Source organism: Neofelis nebulosa, chromosome 15 (genome assembly GCF_028018385.1).
Source record: "Neofelis nebulosa isolate mNeoNeb1 chromosome 15, mNeoNeb1.pri, whole genome shotgun sequence".
In the NCBI taxonomy this organism is placed as follows: domain Eukaryota; kingdom Metazoa; phylum Chordata; class Mammalia; order Carnivora; family Felidae; genus Neofelis; species Neofelis nebulosa.
In genome coordinates this window covers 256129-272318 of record NC_080796.1, presented here as the reverse complement: position 1 = coordinate 272318, position 16190 = coordinate 256129, and the positions used below count along the sequence as shown (strand labels likewise).

The 16190-nt window shown below is 36.4% G+C and overlaps 1 protein-coding gene across 1 annotated transcript in view; it reads right to left on the bottom strand.

Moving 5' to 3' along the window:
• Positions 1-6865: 6865 nt before the first annotated feature.
• LOC131496440 (ankyrin repeat domain-containing protein 26-like) overlaps positions 6866-16190 on the bottom strand; it is an 85805-nt gene continuing 76480 nt past the window's right edge. The window contains exons 13-16 of the mRNA XM_058701989.1: positions 15369-15659; positions 14612-14829; positions 13138-13366; positions 6866-6955 (exon numbers count right to left, since the gene is read on the bottom strand). Of these exons, the coding sequence (XP_058557972.1) occupies positions 6866-6955; positions 13138-13366; positions 14612-14829; positions 15369-15659 (828 nt within the window). The remainder of the gene's footprint in view (positions 6956-13137; positions 13367-14611; positions 14830-15368; positions 15660-16190) is intronic.

The window sequence follows — 16190 nt, the reverse complement described above, 5'->3', positions numbered from 1 at the left end:
AGTTTCCTTATGTTCGTGATTAATGGATTTACATATTAAGGTGCTGTCACATTTGGCGCATAAATGTTTACAATTGTTAGGTCTTCTTGGTGGATAGACACCTTGATTATGACATAATGCCCTTCTGCATCTCTTGATACAGTCTTTATTTTAAACTCTAGATTTTCTGATATAAGTATGGCTACTCTAGCTTTCTTTTGTTGACCATTAGCATGATAGATGGTTCTCCATCCCCTTATTTTCAATCTGAAGGTGTCTTTAGGTCTAAACTGAGTCTCCTGTAAACAGCATATAGATGGACCTTGTTTTCTTATCCATTCTGTTACCCTATGCCTTTTGATTGGAGCATTGAGGCCACTGACATTTAGAGTGAGTACTGAAAGATATGAATTTATTGCCATTATGACGCTTGTACACTTGGAGTTTCTGGTGGAGTTCTCTGCTCCTTTCTAATCTTTGTTGCTTTTAGTATATATATATATATATGTATACATATATACATATATGTATATGTATGTATGTATGTATGTATATATATATTTTCATCTTTTCTTCCCTCAGAAAGTCCCCCTTAAAATTTCTTGCAGGGCTGGTTTAGTGGTCACAAATTCCTTTAATTTTTGTTTGTCTGGGAAACTTTTTCTCTCTATTTTGAGTGACAGCCTTGCTGGATAAAGAATTCTTGGCTGCATTTATTTTTTTTATTTGTTTAATGTTTATTTATTTTTGACAGAGAGAGAGAGAGAGAGAGAGAGAGCATGAGCAGAGGAGGGGCAGAGAGAGAGGGAGACAGAGAATCCGAAGCAGGCTCCAGGCTCTGACCTGTCAGCACAGAGCCCGACAGGGGGCTCGAACTCACAAACTGCGAGATCATGACCAGAGCCAAAATTGGACGCCTAACCGACTGAGCCACCCAGGCGCCCCTGCATATTTTTCTGATTCAGCACACTGAATATATCCTGCCACTGCTTTCTTGCCTGCCAAGTTTCTGTGGATAGGTCTGCTGCAAACCTGATCTGTCTTCCCTTTTAGGTTAGGGAACTTTTTTTTTTTTCCTTGCTGCTTTCATGATTCTCTCCTTGCCTGGGTATTTTGTGAATTTGATTATGATATGCCTTGTTGGTCGGTTTTTGTTGAATCTAATGGGGGTCCTCTGTGCTTCCTGGATTTTGATGTCTGTGTCTTTCCCCAGGTTTTGTAAATGTTTTCCGCTATCATTTGCTCACATAACCTTAATAACCCTATTTCTCTCTCTTCCGCTTCTGGGACCCCTATGATTCTGATGTTGTTCCTTTTTAATGAGTCACTGGTTTCTCTACTGCTTACATCATGCTCTTTTGCCTTCATCTCCCTCTTTTTTTTTCTGCTTCGTTATTCTCTATAAGTTTGTCCTGTATATCACGGATTCTCTGTTCTGCCTTGTCCATCCTTGCTGCCACTGCATCCATCCGGATTGCAGCTCAGTTATATTATTTTCAATTTCATTCTGGCTATTTTTTACTTCTTTTATCTCTGCAGAAAGGGATTCTAATCTATTTTCGACCCCAGCTAATATTCTTATTATCGTGATTCTAAATTCTGGTTCAGACATCTTGCTTGTACCTGTGTTGGTTAAATCCCTGGCTGTGGTTTCTTCATGCTCTTTCTTTTGGGGTAAATTCCTGCTGAATTCTGTGGTTCAGGTTGTGCAGATTGTTGTGTTAGTCCTCCGATCAGTGTTCTAGGTGTGTAGGATGGTTTCGTGTTGGCCTGGCTGTATTTCATGGATGGGAGACACACACACAAAACTTCCATGTTGTTCCGCCATCTTGGCCCCTCCCCCCATTCACAAATATTTTAAAAACTTATCTCAGGGTACCTGGGTAGCTCAGTCGGTTAAGCATCCAACTTAGGCTCAGGTCATGATCTCACAGTATGTGAGTTTAAGCCCCACGTGGGGTTCACATTGGGCTCGCCACTGTCAGCGCAGAGCTTGCTTCAGATCCTGTCTCCCTCTCTCTCTGCCCCTCCCCTGCTGGCTTGCTTGGTCTCTCTCAAAAATAAACAGTTAAAAAAATTATCTCAATAGATGTGAAATAAACATCTTTTAACATTCAATATTCATTCATGACAGAACTTAGAAAACTAGTATTATAAGGGAACTTCCTTAATATACTTGTAGCAGAAAGACCCTAAGTGACCCCATAATATCTGCCCTTTAGTGTTGTCACCTTTTCTTTATAAATCTTTTCGCTTAAGATCTGTGACTTGACTCTAGCTATTAGAATATGGCACATGTAAAGGAAAATTGCAGACATAATTAATTCAGTTAATTCAGAGTTAATCCAAAGGAGGATTATGCTAGGCAACCCTGATCTAATCACGTGAACACCCTTCAAGGAGGACTGAGCCTTCGCTGAAGTGACATTCTCCTTGCTGGCCTCCTAAACTAAGCGGCCGTATTGAGGAAGTCTGCGTGGCCAAGAACAAGGAACAGCCTTGCTCTAGGCTGAATATTTGTGTCCCCACTCACCCAAATTCATGTGTTAACTCTTAATGTTCAACGTGATAGTATTTAGAAGTGGGGGATTTGGGAAATGATGAAGTCACGAAGGTGGAGCCCTCATGAATGGGATTAGTGCCCTTATAAAGGAGGGCTGTGAGAGCTCCCTTGGCCCTGTGCCAAGCAGGAAGACCAGCGTCCATGAACCAGAAAGCAGGCCGTCGCTGTACACTGAATCTGCCAGTGCCTTCATTTTGGACTTCCCAGCCTCCAGAACTGTGAAAAATAAAACTTTTTTTTTTTTTCCATAAGCCTATGGTATTTTGTTAGAGCAGCCCAAAAAGACTAAGACAAGTGTCTGGGAACGCTTAGGACCTAAGCCTCCAACTAGCCTCCAACTGGCAAAGAGCTGTGGAAATGAGTCCAGTCATACGGTCACAAGGAAATTCTCTTATAAACAAACTCAATGGGCTTGGAAGCAGATTCTTCCCCGTTGAAGCACCCAAATGGGGAAGCGCAGTCTAGCAGACACTTTGAGTACAGCCTTGTGAGAACCTGAACAAAGGACCCAGCTAAGCCATTGCTTAGCTTCTGGCCCATAAAAATGTGAGATAAATGCGTGTGGCTTTAAGACACTGTGTGGATGGTGATCTGTTGTAAACGGCAAGAGCAAACTAAGAGACTAATAAAAGACGCACACTTTTAAAAACCCCACTATCTACATAGTTATAGAAAACTACTTTTACATGTTGCAATTTCAAGAAGACATGAACACTCACTATCCTCACGTTTACTCAACGTCATTCTTGTAGTAGGAAAGAAAAAAAATGAAAGCTCTAGGAATTGGAAACAAAAATGCCACTATTTATAGATTATATGTCACTGCATGTACCAAATCCAAAAGAATCTGCAGAAAAAACACTCGAGTAAGAAACAATATATTGTGGGGAATAAGCTTAGATAATTAAAAGACTAGTTGTTTGGAAAAATCAGTATAAGAAATGTCTTTCCTTACAAACTGTTGGCCGATTCGATGCAATTCCAATGAGAACCGGCTTTGGAGAGCTTGCCAAGTTGATTATAAAAGACCCGTGGAGCCCTTCTTCCTTTCTTCTTTCTCATCCCCAACATTTTAGTTCCCAGTCCTAGAAACAGAGGCATGGAGTTGTGCGGGTCCAGAGTGAGGTGTTAGAGCTTAGAATGGGGAAGGCATTATGTGTAGGACAGTCACCCTGCACAGTGTTGGAGCTCAAGTGAGAGCATCCCTGAAAAGTGAATGGTATAGAATAATGAAGTATCACAGACTGAACAGGGTAGGGAGGCATCTGCACAGGGGAAGAATAGCCCAGTGGGGGTTTTCAGAACCTGCAGGGGGGCAAGTCATCTGCAGAAGAGGTGGCCTGGCACAGGGTGTCTGAGAAAGGAGATATTTACATGTCTCAAAGTACTTCCCCATAAAATACTAAATAATTGGAAAGTGGAAAGTTAACATTCCAGGCGAGAAACCTGGCAGATACTACCTCCGGTGGCCAACATTAACATCACCAGTATGGGGACAAATCAAAATTGTAGGTCACATGATAGGATGCAAAGAGTAGGTTGTAGTGATACTCTTGCTAAACATGTATGGTCTGAATTTTACCATAAGGAAGCCTAAGAAAAATCCACATTGAAAGACATTCCACATTACTGGAATTTACCCGTCAAAAGGTTAAAAGTCATGAAAGTCGAGGAAAGACAAAGGAACTGTTCTGGAGTGAAAGAGACCAAGACACACAATTCAATACATGGCTCTAAACAGGACCTTCCTTGGTATAACGTATACTACAGATAAGTGACCAAACTTAAAAAGAATTATGAGGAATAAATGATAGAATTATACTGAACCCTTGAACAAAAGAGTTTTAATGGGTGCACTGACTACACACAGATTTTTTTTTTTCAGTACTGGAAATGTAATTTCTTTTATAATTTTCTTCATGGTATTATTTTCTGTAGCTTACTTTAAGAATATAGTATGATACGATAATATACAAAAGATTACTGGTAGTAGTAGTGGTTAAGTCTTTGGGGGTCAAAAGTTGTTCATGGCTTTTTGACTGTGGGGGGGCGTGGTCAGAGCCCTTAACCCCGTTGTTTAAGAGTCGAGTGTATTAGAGTTAATGTTCTGATTGTGAAGGTTGTATGGTAGTTATGTGGAATGTACTGACTTGTAGGATTTAAATGCTACAGGAATCAGGCATCCCATTAGAAGTTTACTTGCAAATGGCTCTGGGGCGGGGGGGGGAGGTTTTTTTGTTTTGTTTTCTCTAATTTTTCTTGTCTCTAACTTTGTTTCCAAAAAGCAAATCAAAAATAAATGAATGAATAAATAAATAAATAAATAGAAAAGTTGAAAAGCCTTAGGCAAATCTTATTTCTCCATGTGGAAAGAGCTACGAATCAGTGTTTACAATTAAAATTATAGATAGGTTTTATGGTAGTATAAAAAAATTGTGATATGTACAAACATTGGCAATAGGCATAGCAGGAATATATCAACATAATGTCTAAATCTTTAGGCCCACATATAGTCATAAAAATTGGAAAATACAAAAAGCCATCCATGAACACTACTGAAGTATTAATGACAACTTGGTTGTTTGGGTGCTGTTCAAACCGCTGGTAGTGGAGCAGTCTGATGTATGTAAAACACTCTAGTGCTGGTTTCCATGTACAAAATGTGCTTAAAAGTTAATGAGATGCCAAGAAACATAGTTTAAAATATTATAAAGATTTTCATTACACACATATGAAACAAAAACATTTTCCTTTAATCAAGACTTTGCTGTATAGTGTGTTCAATTGCGAAGCAATGAAAATGTTTTGTAAGCATCCAGTAAATTTTTTCTATTTATTTTTCAAATTGTATAATTTTTGTTCAAAATCTGTACATATTCTCGTGACGCTTTCCATACTGGATCTTGATTTAGAATTGAATCATCAGTAGATACTAAAGGATTTCTACAGGATCCTCATTCAAGTTTGGTAGCAGCTGAAAAGGAAAAGAAAGAATTATCTTCTTTCTCCAAAATACTTTTCACTACAAGTGATTAAAAGAAAAGAAAAGAAAAGAAAAGGAAAGGAAAGGAAAGGAAAGAAAATAGAAAAAAAAAAGTTGGGGCCTTTATGAGTGTTAAGAAAAATGAAAAATACCTATGTACAACTGCAATATGAAACCCAAGATTAGTATTAAATATATTTTGCTCAGGGTTGCACACTGAATTAATTGCTATTGTGGATAAATGTCAGAGTTTCTGTTTTTTTCATTACAAGATGAAAGTACAAGATGAGGACACAGTCCACCCTGAACAATCATAAACTATAAACCGAAAAATCAAACAGGCATTTCCAAACAGAGCCAAGTATACAGATATAAGTGACAGGTATGAAACATAGCACTACTGGAACATACGGAAGGGACATCCCAGTTTTGTGTCAATATTGTCTGCTCTTTGGTGAAGGTGATATGTCAGCTGATACCTGAAGGATAAGGAAAAAGTATGCTAGGTAGAGGGAAGAAGCACATACAAAGAGCTAGAAGTGAGGAAGAACACTTGTGCAATTAATTATGAGTAGTTTAGTTTGACAAGGTGCTAGAGCAAAGCAGCAGAGTAGGGCAAACAGTGAGAGACAAGGCTGAATCATCTGGCAAGAAGCAAACTGATTTGGGGGTTTTCATTCCATGCTAAGGAATTTGAAGTTTTACCCAAGGGCAAGAGCAATGACAAAATCAATGAGTGAAGATTGAAACCCGTTAACTGTCAATGACAGCTATATGACCTCTAATTACTTAACCAAGCATTACTAAGACGACTTTGGATTTTTGGGTCTTCTATCACTAGCAGAAACAACAATTTGATAAAGCAACCTTTTCTGAGACTTGTGCAGGTTGACAGTTCCATAGGGATGGCACCAGTGAAGGAAGATTATCGCCAGAAATAATAACAGATATATAGACTTACGGAGATTGAAAAAACTTCTTTAACGTTTATTTATTTTTGAGAGAGAGACAAACCACAAGCGGGCAGGGGCACAGAGAGAGGGAGACACAGAATCTGAAGCAGGCTCCAGGCTCCGAGCTTTCAGCACAGAGCCCTCTGTGGGGCCTGAACCCACCTGAGCTGAAATCAGTCGCCCAACCGACTGAGCCACCTGCTTGCCCCTAGACTTGTGGGAGATTTTAAAAGAGCTATGACACATGAGGACTAAATGAGGAAGAAGTGTGTTCTTCATTATGCTCATGCTTTTACATTTTTTATTAGCTATGTACAAAAAAATGTGAATGTAGTATCTATTATCCAAACAATGGAAAGGGATGCCATTTACTATTTATATTTTATTTCAGAAATCAATGATATCTAACTTCATACATTTTGGCAACATACCTTCTTCTAGTGCTCTGGTTATTCTTTTCTCCAACTCCCGCTGCGTCTGAAATAAGGCAAATATTATTTAGAATGTGCAAGGTAAGCAAAAGACATGGTAGGAATTATATATAGCTTAGGACATGTGGTCTTGAAATAATACTTGTAGAGATTAAACCAAAGTTAGGGATTGCTTAAACAGAAAAACTATCACATGAATAAAATAAATTCCTACCTATTTTATTTTAGTTTTAGATAACGGAGAACAGATACATACATACACGCACACACATATGTATACATATATACGTGTGTGTGTGTGTGTGTGTATACGTATATAATGTGTATGTTATATATATAATATATTATGTGTATTATATTAATATATATAATGTGTACATTATATATATATATATATATATATATATATAATGCTATTTAAGTGAGTCTGATAAAAAGCACAATTAATATTGATCTATTGAATATGTATAATCTCTGAAAAGTGATGTTGGATATTACTGGTACAAAAAAGTTTAAATAAGAATCATATTGTATACTGAATTATTACTTGGAAATGATTAGAAAAACTGCCATTTATGAAAGTTTAATCAGTTTTTTACCTTAATGAATTGTTCCTTAAAATGGGCTTTCCATTTTTTCACTTGTAGAAAAACAAAATTTGAAGGAATGCTTTTTGCTGTTAATTTTTCAGGACTGACTCTTAAATACATATAAAATGAAGAAAGTGGGACTGTCTTACTGTCATGTGGAAATTCTACTGGCAAAAATTGAGTAAAAACGTTTTGGTATCTGTATTATGACTAAAACACTTATTTCCTTTCATATGCACACAAAGATTTCAGAAAATCTCTTTGAAGAAAGGAAAAATAGAGGGTTACAACAGTTTCCAAATTTAGCTTCTGATTTATAACTTTCTCCATTAGAGATAAGGAAAACAGTATACAATTTTCAATTGTAACTTTGTTTCCTTTCTCCAAATTAGGACCAAGTTTTGAAACACTTGACTTATTAAAGTTATGGTTATCCACTTATGAAATGTGTACGAATATTTCCAACTACAGGGGACCCATGAATAACACAGGGGTGCGGTACAGTCAAAAACCTGTATATAATTTTTCATCCCCCCAAAACTTATTACTAATAGCCTACTGTTGACCGGAAGCCTTACCGGTAACATAAACAGTCGATTCATACATGTTTTGTACAGTAGAATAAGCTAGGGCAAAAAATGACATTGAGAAAAATGGAAGGAAAAGGAAATACACTTACAGTACTGTACAGTATCCAAAAATAATCCATGTGTAAGTAAAGTAGACCCGCACAGTGCAAAACCATGCTGGTCAAGGGTCAACTGTATATTACAACTGTTCCTGTCGAGAATGGTCTTATTTAGATCTTTCTTAGACAAGGTAGCCTCTCCCTGAATGCCCCAAACGGGCTCCAAAATAGTGTACAGGACATAATCAACAATGCGGTGATAAGGATTCAAATGTCTACAAATTCGGGTGTGAGGACAAATGTTTTGGCTGACATGTTTCCCAATATTTTCAGAGACTGTTTTCCCTAATACCTTTTTTTAATTGAAGTATAGTTGACATAACAATGTTACACTAGTTTTTCAGTATACAAATTCAGATTGGACAATTGTATACACTATGCTATGCTTGCTACCATATGTGTAGTTACCCTCTGTCACCATACAACATTAATACAGTATTATTGACGATATTCCATATGCTGTATTCTTCATTCCTGTGACTTATTTACTTTATAACTGGGAATTTGTACCTCTTACTCCCCTTCATCTATTTTGCCCATACCTCTCTACCCACCTCCCCTCTAGCAACCACCAATTTGTCCTCTGTAGTTATGATTCTGTTTGTTCACTTGTTTTGTTTTTTTTATATTCCACATGTAAGTGAAATCAGATGGTATTTATTTGTCTTTCTCTGATTTATTTCACCCAGCATAATACCCTCTATGTCTATCAATGTTGTCACAAATGGCAAGATCTCATTCTTTGTGATAGCTGAGCTATATTTCATTGTATACACATTACACATTGTCTTTATCCATTCATCTCTCCATGGACACTTAGGTTGCTTCCCTATTTTGGTTATCGCAAACAATATTTCCATAAACATAGGGATGCATACAACTTTTCAAATTAGTGTTTTCATTTTCTTTGGGTAAATACGCAGCAGTGGAATTAATGAATATCTATTTTTAAGTTTTTGAGGAACCATAACACTTTTCTGACAATAGCATTATATTCAGGCCTTATAAAATGAATGGGACAACATTACTATACCAGACTTATAAAATTAATAACTCAATACCAGATGATGGGGGAAGGCTTTATTCAAACAATTTTATATTACATTAATAAATACGATATAAAATATAAACCACGTTTTTTATATGACATGACTTAAGGAGCTACCAAGGTAATGTTGCATCTTTTCCCCAAAAGCTCTTTTCCTAAATATTTACCTCTGTGACCTTTATCTTTATATCTAGGTAAAAACTGTGTTTCGGTGGTGAAAATAGCTTTCAAGTCCATGAATAAGAACACATGTGTACTTTTATGTATACCTTTCCATTGATCAGAAATATAAGAGTGTGAGAAAATTACACACAGAATGACTATATATCAGCAAATTTTAATTCAAAGAACATTTTTAAAGGATTTTTAATTAGAAGGATTTTCTCATTAACTGTTAGCATTCAAATATGGCCCATAGAAATCTAAGGTTCGGTTGGGGACACTGCAGGATTGAGGGGCAAGGAAGTCACAGCCGTAGTCTCCATCTCTCCTTTAGTTAGACAGCTCTACTTCTCTCTGTTTTACACAATACAGTTTAATGCAAAAAAAATACATTCTATTCTTTGAAAAAAATTATTTTGAAGGTATAAAAGTCACCAATTTAGTCAAAGTCCCGAATTTTGCATAATAGACAAAAAGGGCTCAGAGAGAATGCACTTTGCCTGAGGTCATGAATCCAACTAGATGCAGACCAGGACTACACTTGTGGTCTTACCAAGCCTAGAGTTCTATGCCAGTTACTTCCTCATAGTCAGGAAAAATATGTGTATTTTAAGTATAACTCAGAGAAAATGAATGCATAAAACGTTGCCATGTGGCTCAGTAATGCTTAGGTATGAAGCACACAATAGTAGCTCTCTAACTAAATTACAAATTTTAAAGTCATGAGTGAAAATAAAGGAACAGAAATTATGTTAACTCCTTTTAGTAGCTGTCAATTTTTAAGCACAACTTTTTAATTTTTTTAAATTTTTTTTAACGTTTATTTATTTTTGAGACAGAGAGAGACAGAGCATGAATGGGGGAGGGTCAGAGAGAGGGAGACAGAGAATCTGAACCAGGGTCCAGGCTCTGAGCTGTCAGCACCGAGCCCGATGCGGGGCTCAAACTCACGGACCCCAAGATCATGACCTGAGCCGAAGTCGGCCGCTTAACCGACTGAGCCACCCAGGCACCACAAGCACAACTTTTTTAAACCACAGGACAGAGAACTTTAAAGAGAAAATCTTTAGGTGAAGCAAGCAAGCTGAAACTGAGTAAATTCTTCCTGAAAGGATTATTTATTCCTTCCAAAGAAAATTTGATTTATCAAAATCAATCAACAAATGAGTGAACCCATGGTGTGGTTATTTATAGCAAAATTTGAAACCCAACACAGATTTCTCTTTCCCTTCTAGCATGCTTCTGCCTAACCTCTCATCATTCGTTGGTATGTACAAAAGACACAATTCACTTTATTTATAATTTAAATCCAGTCGGAATTTATAGGTGAACCTTCACTTCTCACGTGTGGACTTATCTCTCTCTCCCTCCCGACGGGAAGGGAGACTTACCTAACGGGTGAATTTGGGAGAAGGAGCTAAGCAGTGCTTATGTGTTTCTGAATCTCCTCTTTGAAAAGATGTGCCTGCCCACAGTAACATGAATTTGGGTCTTCTCTCAGCTCTGTGGTAAGCACCCGGCCCCTGGGGTGGGGGTCAAGCATTTGTTTCCTCAATTTACAAATGTGTGGGGAAGTGCCCAATTTGGGAGGAAGCCCAAAGTGGCTAACATAACCTAAATCATATCCTCCAATTTGTTAGTGTGTATTAGTAATAAAGCTACTAAGTTTATCTCCATCTCCCTGTCTCCTGTGTTCTGAATTTAGAAAGAGAAGAGCAGGGTTACTTGCCGCCTACCCAGTGTCACCTGTCACAGCTCCACCGAGAAAAATGACTAGACAACACTTACAGAAACATTCTCTTCTTCCTTGACTTCATAACTAACGTACATTGTTCAAAAGCAACGCCCACTCGAAAGAGAGAAAAAGTTGAAAGGAACCATTTTAGGAACAAACATAGAAAGTCAGACAAACCGAGGACACAGAGGAGTACATTCCAAATGAAAGAACATGAAAAAACCTAAGAAAAAAAAACTAAGTGAAACAGAGATAAGTAATGTACCTCATAAGAGTTCAAGGTAACGGTCATGAAGATGCTCAGTGAACTTGGGAGAAGAATGAATGGATCCAGTGATAACATCAGAAAGAGATAGAAAATATAAAAAAGAACCAATCAGAGCTGAAGGATACAATAACAGAAATGACAAATACACTAGAGGGAATCAACAGCAGATAAGAAGGTGCAGAAGAACAGATCAACAATTTGCAAGACAGGGTAGTAGAAATCATCCAAGCCGAAAAACAAAAAGAAAAAAGAATTATAAAAATGAGGCTAGGTTAAGGGACCTGTGGGACAACATTCAGAAATCATCGAAGCCGAAAAACAAAAAAGAAAAAAGAATTTTAAAAATGAGGCTAGGTTAAGGGACCTGTGGGACAACATCCAGTGTAATAATACTTGCTTTCAAGGGGTTCCAGAAAAAGAAAAGACAAAGGGGCAAAGAACTCATTTGAAGAAATAAAAGCTTCATTTTAAAAATTCAAATATTTGCTTGATTTAGCTATTTATAAAATGGTCTACAATCACTCATCAAGATAGTTTATAAAAATAGAAACAAAGGTGGTATAAGTCAAAAAAAAAGGAAAAAGAAAAAAGAGTGCCATACATAAGAAAGCAATTAAAGATGTATTTTCGTGTAAGAAAGTAGCAACACTTTTAACTTAAAAGAGAAATTTACCTTTTTAGTGTTACAAGTTGATTTAATTCATGAAAAGGACTTACCATGGATTCTTTTTTTTTTTTTTTTTTAGAGTAGCCTCCATGCTTAGCGTAGAGCCCAATGCAGGACTTGGACTCATGACCCTGAGACCAAAACCTGAGCTGAGATCAAGAGTTAGACACTGAACTGACTGAGCCACCCAGGCACCCCCATGGATTCTTTTAAATAGTAAACATTCATATGTCGTTAAGTGTTTGGAGGACGATCATTCACTGACATACAGGGTTGGACAAACTGGATTATAGCAAAACTTTCAAATGTTAGTGAACCACTGCCAACTGAAAATAAGTCCAAGCATCTAAGTGTACCTGTGGTTAGCAGGCAATAACATTTACTTTCTAAAATCAAGTTTAAATGAAAGCTTTTCAAGAAATTTAACATGGGTAAGTTTAGTTATATTTACTGAATACAGTTAATGCTAGGTGTCTCTTGTGGCACACCTGGGTGGCTCAGTTGTTTTTAGTGTCCAAATCTTGATTTTGACTTAGGTCATGATCTCATGGTTTTGAGACCGAGCCCCACATTCGGCTCTGTGCTGAGCATGAAACCTGCTTGGGATTCTCTTTCTCCCTCTCCTTTTGCCCCTCCCCTTCATGCATTCATTCATTCTCTTGCTAAAATAAAATAAAAATAAGTATCTCTTAGAAATGAGAGATCAAGGGACTAATATATATATATATATATATATATTAATATTATATTAATATTATATAATTATATAATTAATATTATATATTAAGATTATATTAAATATTATATATAATATATTATATTATAATATATTATACATATTATGTTTTATTATATTAAAATTATATTAATATTATATAAATATAATATTATATATTATACTATATATATATATATATATATAATTTACCTCAGTTCTTTCTTAGCACATATAATGCTGACTTTTACTTCGTATGGGCTAGTTACTTAAACAACTCAGAATTTCGCCAAATTAAAAGCAACAACTATATCTGATATCTGAAACCCAAACTAAAACAGATAATATAACTAACCTTCCACAAGGAAGTCTCCCTGTCGTCATATGACGGCCGTGGGTTTAAGGTAGGAATCACTAAGTTTCCTCTTGGAGTAAGGTTTCCATTGAGCACTAAATTATTTTCAAAATGTCCACAATAAGGTGGTTCCAGGCCTGGGCTCATAGTAAGGGTCCTGAGTAAAGTTTGGTGCTGCTGTCTCTCCACAAGAAGTTTTGTATTGCTCTCTGACAGTCTCTCATTAGTCCTGTGAAGAGTAAAAAACACGAATACATTTTCTTTTTCCCTAAATCATTCCTAAATGACATACATTTTTTTAAGTTTCCATAATAGTAAATAGCATTTGCCATTGAATAGTGTTTTAACACCGAACGTGTGACGGAGCACACCTACTATCTAAAATTATACTTTTAAAATTGTTCTAAAGAAATACTTCTGTTTCCAGGGGGATTCCTTACTAACAATTCAAATTAGGGAAGGGAGAGAAGTGGTTATCAGTGATGTACATGGCTTAACAAATAATACTTGCTGTCTTCTGGAGTGGCTGTACTGACAGGATCCTTCAGGATGCCATTATATATACATACTTATATTTAGTAAACCTGTTTACAGATATAAAACTAAACCATCCCTCAAAGACATTTTCAAGCGTTTGCTTTCACCACTCTTGTACATTTCACTTATTATCTCAAAGAAACTGAGCATTTGACACTGAGGAATCATTGAGACCAACAATCTCTAGGGGAGATAGTAGATGACAGACGTGTGATCAGAAAGAACTAAAACAGCTACAGAGGCAATTAGCTTATAACAGTTACCAAGGCACTGGAGGCAGAATCTGCCCTTTCTGTCTTCCGTCTTCCACATGCCTCCCTCCCACCATGGTGCTCTTTTTAGCCATTTTGGGAATTATACTACCCTTCAGGCCTGTGTGAGTCTTTCTGTATTTCACCTGGATGCCTTTATGTAAAGTATAAAAAGCATAAAGGATGGTTTGCCTCAAGGCCCACTCTAGTAATCATACCAAAGATCACAATCAAGAGAATAAATGTACCAAGCTGCCAGGATGAGTAGTAGTAGTACTTGACCTTTTAGGTTAAAGATGTAATCTTCCAAAAAGAAACTCATCGACATTTCTATTTAGGGTAATTCGGACAAGCAATTTTATAATAATATACTTCTAAATGAGAAAGCTTCGAACAATCCACTTAAAGACTAGCAGATCCGATCAATGGAAAATATACAAGGCGGGGAGTGCGGGGGTGGGGGTGGGGGAAGAGGTCCTGTAAACCCGAAAAAAAGAGGAGGGATGCAAACTGTCCTGGACTAACATTTCAAAGGTAAGTTCACTTAGAAACCTCATTTTCCAAAATGACACGATCTAGTTGGCTTTCACTTCCTACTCATCTCATGATCTTGGCTCCACAGAAATTATGCTTTAGAGGCAAATTAATAAGCTAAATTTCTTGTCTATGATTCTGTTTTGACTTACCTGTTCAGCTTATTTCTCAAGGACTTTCTAACTTTTAATTCTTCTAGGTAGAGTTGCCTGTAGGTTTCCAACTCTGTTTTAGTCGAATCTTCTTGAGACATCTTCATTGTAGAGAGCTGAGATTCCAGATCTTTAATTCTAAGTTCCATTTGACTTCTCGTTGAAGCATGAGCATTTTCTCTTACCTGGTCCAAATTTTCTCGAGCTGCTGCTTGTGCCTAATGAAAAAAAAATTTACAGGATAGTTTCAAAATAGGTATAATCTGAATAATTAATTATACCTGTTTCCTTTAGTTCGGAGTCAATGTTTCAGAGAGAAATTTTAAATGCAAAAAAGCTCAAGTGTAAAATATTTATCATTAATGTCAACTGAATTAAATAGGATTTATAAAATTAAAGTTCAATCATTCCTGTATTAGTATTCACACAATCTGATAATTCAAATAATAGAATCAATGAGAAAATTTTAAAAGTCAACAATAAACTTAAGAATAATCCAAGTACAGTGCAATTTTTAAATCATAATTTTTCTTTTCCTCTTAATAGTGAGACTAGTTGTTTAAATCATCATTTTTTCTTATCCTCTCGATTTTGTAGGAATAATGATGAAAACTGAAATCTTTAAAGGGAGGAACAAATGCCTCCAGAAATCTACAAATTACCATAAAGCAAGTAGAGGAAACCCCTACAATACATCTATCCAAAATGTAATTTGCAGTGAAATGAATTACAGCACATTACAGATCAATTAATTAACCTGTAAAAACAGGTTGACTTCGTGTAATTTTTCTTCTATGTCCAGTCGTGCTCTTTCTTCAATCTCCCGTTTATACTGTTCCACTTGACCGCGTTCTACCATATTCATTTCCATAAATTGTTTCAATTTTACTACTTCTTGCTGTAACTTCTTGTTGTTGCTCTCTAGTTTTTCACGTTCTTCTTCGAAAGCTTTCATTGATAATAACTCTTGTTGAAGAACTTGATTTTTTGCATCCATGTGTAGACATTTTGAAGATGTAGTTTCCAGTTCTGTTGTAAGGACATCAGCCTGCATGAATAAAACACTATAGTTTTGAGGGGAGTGAAAAGAGTCTAACACAAAACTACTATGAAAAAAATTTTTTTTTCAGATTTTAAGTAATCTCTACGCCCAGTGTGAGGCTTGAACTCACAATCTCAAGATCAAGAGTAACTGAGCCAGCCAGGCACTCAAATTTTTAAATAAACTCATTTGCAATGAAATGTTACTTGTCTTAGAATGTGGAACCTTAAACAACTCAGAAAATCAAGGGCCAAGTTAAAGCCATCAGGTGTTACTGAAATAGATCTTTGCTATCATTCTCTTTTGTACACAACATTTGCACTTGATTCTATACTTTTATTTTTCTATGATTTTTTCATATCTTTCTTTCATAAAATAAGTCCCCTCTTAGGAGAAATTCTCTTAGCCCTTCCCCCATCTTAGCACTCTATAATTTTAAAAGAATTTTTAGCAATATAATATTGACTTATGTATGCCCAAGTCAAAAAGTACGTCCCAAGATAAGACTCTGGAAATAAGACTCTAATTCATGAATCT